We start from the raw sequence: 2,525 nt of genomic DNA, 5'->3' as shown, positions 1-2,525 counted from the left end.
CAAGCCCCTGAGTGACCCCCTGGACACCTCAGCCCCCCCAGACCCAGATGTGTCCCCTTGGGCTGACCGGTGTCCCCCCCTTTCCCAGAGCATCGTCTCATGGAGACCGAGGAGCAGCTGGGACCAGGAGCCCCCATGGTCATGTGAGTGCCCAGCTTTGGCCCCACCCCTCCAATCTGACCCCACCCCCCAGGCACAGGCCCCACCCCTTAACCCTCATTCTTGCAGGCGATTGGTGGAGCAGGAGCAGGAGGGGGCACAGCAGCAGCTGGAGGCAGAGCTGGGCCGGCAACAGCTGAACCTGCAGCGTCGTGACAGGTGTGTGACCCTTCCAGGACATGGTGTGACCCTTGGGGACAGGTGTGGCACCTGGGCCATTTGGGCCCCGCCTACCATTGGCCCCACCCCCTTTTCTGGCCACACCCCCAGGTTGGCAGAGGAGCTGCAGCAGCTGCAGCAGCCCCTGGAGGCTCTGCCAGAGTGATGGGAGACAAGATGGACACGACCTGCAGGACACCTGTGGCATCTGCGTGGCACCTCYGTGATGCACCTGTGTCACCAGCGTGTCACCTATAGGGCATCTGCATCATGGAGGACCTGTGTCCTCCCATGTCCTCTGTATCCCCAATTCCCCATTGCCCTCCCTCCCATGTCTCCCAGTGCCCTCAAGCTCCCCCCATTGTCCTCATGTTCCCCAATTTTCCCTCATGTCCCCATTTTCCCCAGTGTCCCCTATATCCGCCCAGATCCCTGTGTGCTCCCCAATGTCTCTATTTTCCCCTGTTCCCCAATGCCCCCCCATCTCCCCACTGCCCCTCACTGCCCCTCAGGTCTCCCCATGTCCCACATCCACCCAGGTCCCCATATGCCCCCCTATGCCCCCTGCAATGTCCCCTCCATGTCCCCTCCATGCCCCTCCGATGTCCCCCACGTTTCCCAATAAACTCTTCTCCATCACTGCTGCGTCTCACGCGTCTCTTTGGGGTCGCGGGTGACACTTTCCCCAAACATGGCGGCTCCCTGTGGCAGCCGCCATACCCCACCCTGGTCGCCGCCATGCTGTGGGCGGAGGCACCACTACCCGGAAGCGGAAGTCGGATCCGCCCCTCGCTTCCGGCCGTGGTGGGGCCTGGCCCGGGGCGTCTCTCGGTGGCGGCGGCGGCAGCGGCAGCGATGGTGGGGGGGGAACGGGGGGTTTGCGCGGGCATGGGAGGGTTTTGTGGTTGGTATGGGAGGGGTTCGGGGGAGGTCAGGGTGTCTGTGGGGTCTGTTGGGAGCGGGGTGACCGCCTCAGGCCCTGACACACACCCTCYCGCTATTACCCCCTCAGGACAGCGAATTCTCGGACGCGGAGGCGGCCCCGGGCGGGGAGGAGAACGCGCCGGTTTATTGCGTGTGCCGCAAGCCGGACATCAACTGCTTCATGATGTGAGTGGGGAGCCGAGGGGGAATCGGGCTCCCCTACTGCTTCGAGATGTGAGGGAGGGGCTGCGGGGGGGTCCCGGCTGTTTCATGGTGTGAGAGGATGGCGGGAGGGGATATGTGTGGTTGGGGGCGCCCGGATGCCTCTCAGGGTGGCAGTTGGGGGGTCCCGGGTTGTCTCGGCCCCTGGGGATGTTGGAAGGGGTCCCTTGAAGCGAGGAGCGATGGGCGCTCCTTCGGGCGGGTTCCTTAAAGTGGGGAGGGGATGCGGGGCTCCCTTGGGTGGTTGGAGGGGCTCCCCGACTGAGGGTCTCGGTGTGTACCCCATCCCACAGCGGGTGTGACAACTGCAACGAGTGGTTCCATGGAGACTGCATCAACATCACGGAGCGCATGGCCAAGGCCATCCGGGAGTGGTACTGCCGGCAGTGCCGCGGTGAGCGGGGCTCGGGGGGGCTCTAGGGGGGTTCTGAGGGGTCATCTTCGGCAGTGCCATGGTGAGCGGGGCTCGGGGGGCTCTGAGGGGTCATCCGGGAGTGGCAGTGCCACGTTGAGGGGGGCTGGGGGCTTTGGAGGCTCTAAGGGATCATCCACAAATGATACTGCTGGCAGTGCCACAGTGATAAGGAGCTGGGGAGCTGCTTTGAGGGGATCCAGGGTCACTTTGGGGGGTCTAGGTGGTTTCTGGAAAATCACAGAAATCTCAGTCTGGTCTGAGGGGATGGGCAGCTGTCGGTGTCCTTTTTTGGGGTCCTGGATCCCAAAATCCTGGTTTTGGGAGGGGTCTGGGCTGAGTTTGGGAGGGGGAGGTGGGGGTCCTTTAGTGAAGGGGTCAGCAGCAGGGGTGGGACTGGGGGTGGGAGCCGGGTTGGGGGGTCACGGTCCCCCTGACCCCTTTTTTGATCCCCTCCTCAGAGAAGGACCCGTCCCTGGAGATCCGGTACCGGCACAAGAAGTGGCGGGAGAAGGAGCACGAGGGGGCCAAGGGACAGGAGCTGGAGCAGGGCCGGGCTGCCAAGGTGGGCTCTGGGGCGTCCTGGGGATGGTTTTGTGATCGGTTCCCCATGTGGGACCCCATAACTGGGGTGGGACCCAAGGTCTGG

At 64.2% G+C, this 2,525-nt stretch overlaps 1 protein-coding gene and 1 long non-coding RNA gene across 2 annotated transcripts in view; both read left to right on the top strand.

The window, feature by feature from the left end:
* The first annotated feature begins 66 nt into the window (after positions 1-66).
* Positions 67-947, top strand: LOC130588095 (uncharacterized). The gene is made up of 3 exons (XR_008966905.1): positions 67-143; positions 229-318; positions 430-947. It is a non-coding gene; the product is annotated as an uncharacterized LOC130588095 (long non-coding RNA).
* A 109-nt stretch (positions 948-1,056) lies between these two features.
* LOC130588094 (CXXC-type zinc finger protein 1-like) overlaps positions 1,057-2,525 on the top strand; it is a gene marked incomplete at its 3' end in the record, with an annotated part of 5,458 nt that continues 3,989 nt past the window's right edge. Inside the window, exons 1-4 of the mRNA XM_057389053.1 lie at positions 1,057-1,176; positions 1,331-1,428; positions 1,758-1,858; positions 2,338-2,441. Coding sequence (XP_057245036.1) covers positions 1,057-1,176; positions 1,331-1,428; positions 1,758-1,858; positions 2,338-2,441 — 423 coding nt within the window. The remainder of the gene's footprint in view (positions 1,177-1,330; positions 1,429-1,757; positions 1,859-2,337; positions 2,442-2,525) is intronic.

The sequence above is a fragment of the Malurus melanocephalus genome, unplaced genomic scaffold, assembly GCF_030028575.1.
Source record: "Malurus melanocephalus ecotype Western Australia unplaced genomic scaffold, MMel_1.1 scaffold_3328, whole genome shotgun sequence".
Lineage (NCBI taxonomy): Eukaryota > Metazoa > Chordata > Aves > Passeriformes > Maluridae > Malurus > Malurus melanocephalus.
Note: the sequence above shows the minus strand (reverse complement) of the source record. Positions and strands in the feature narration are given on the sequence as shown.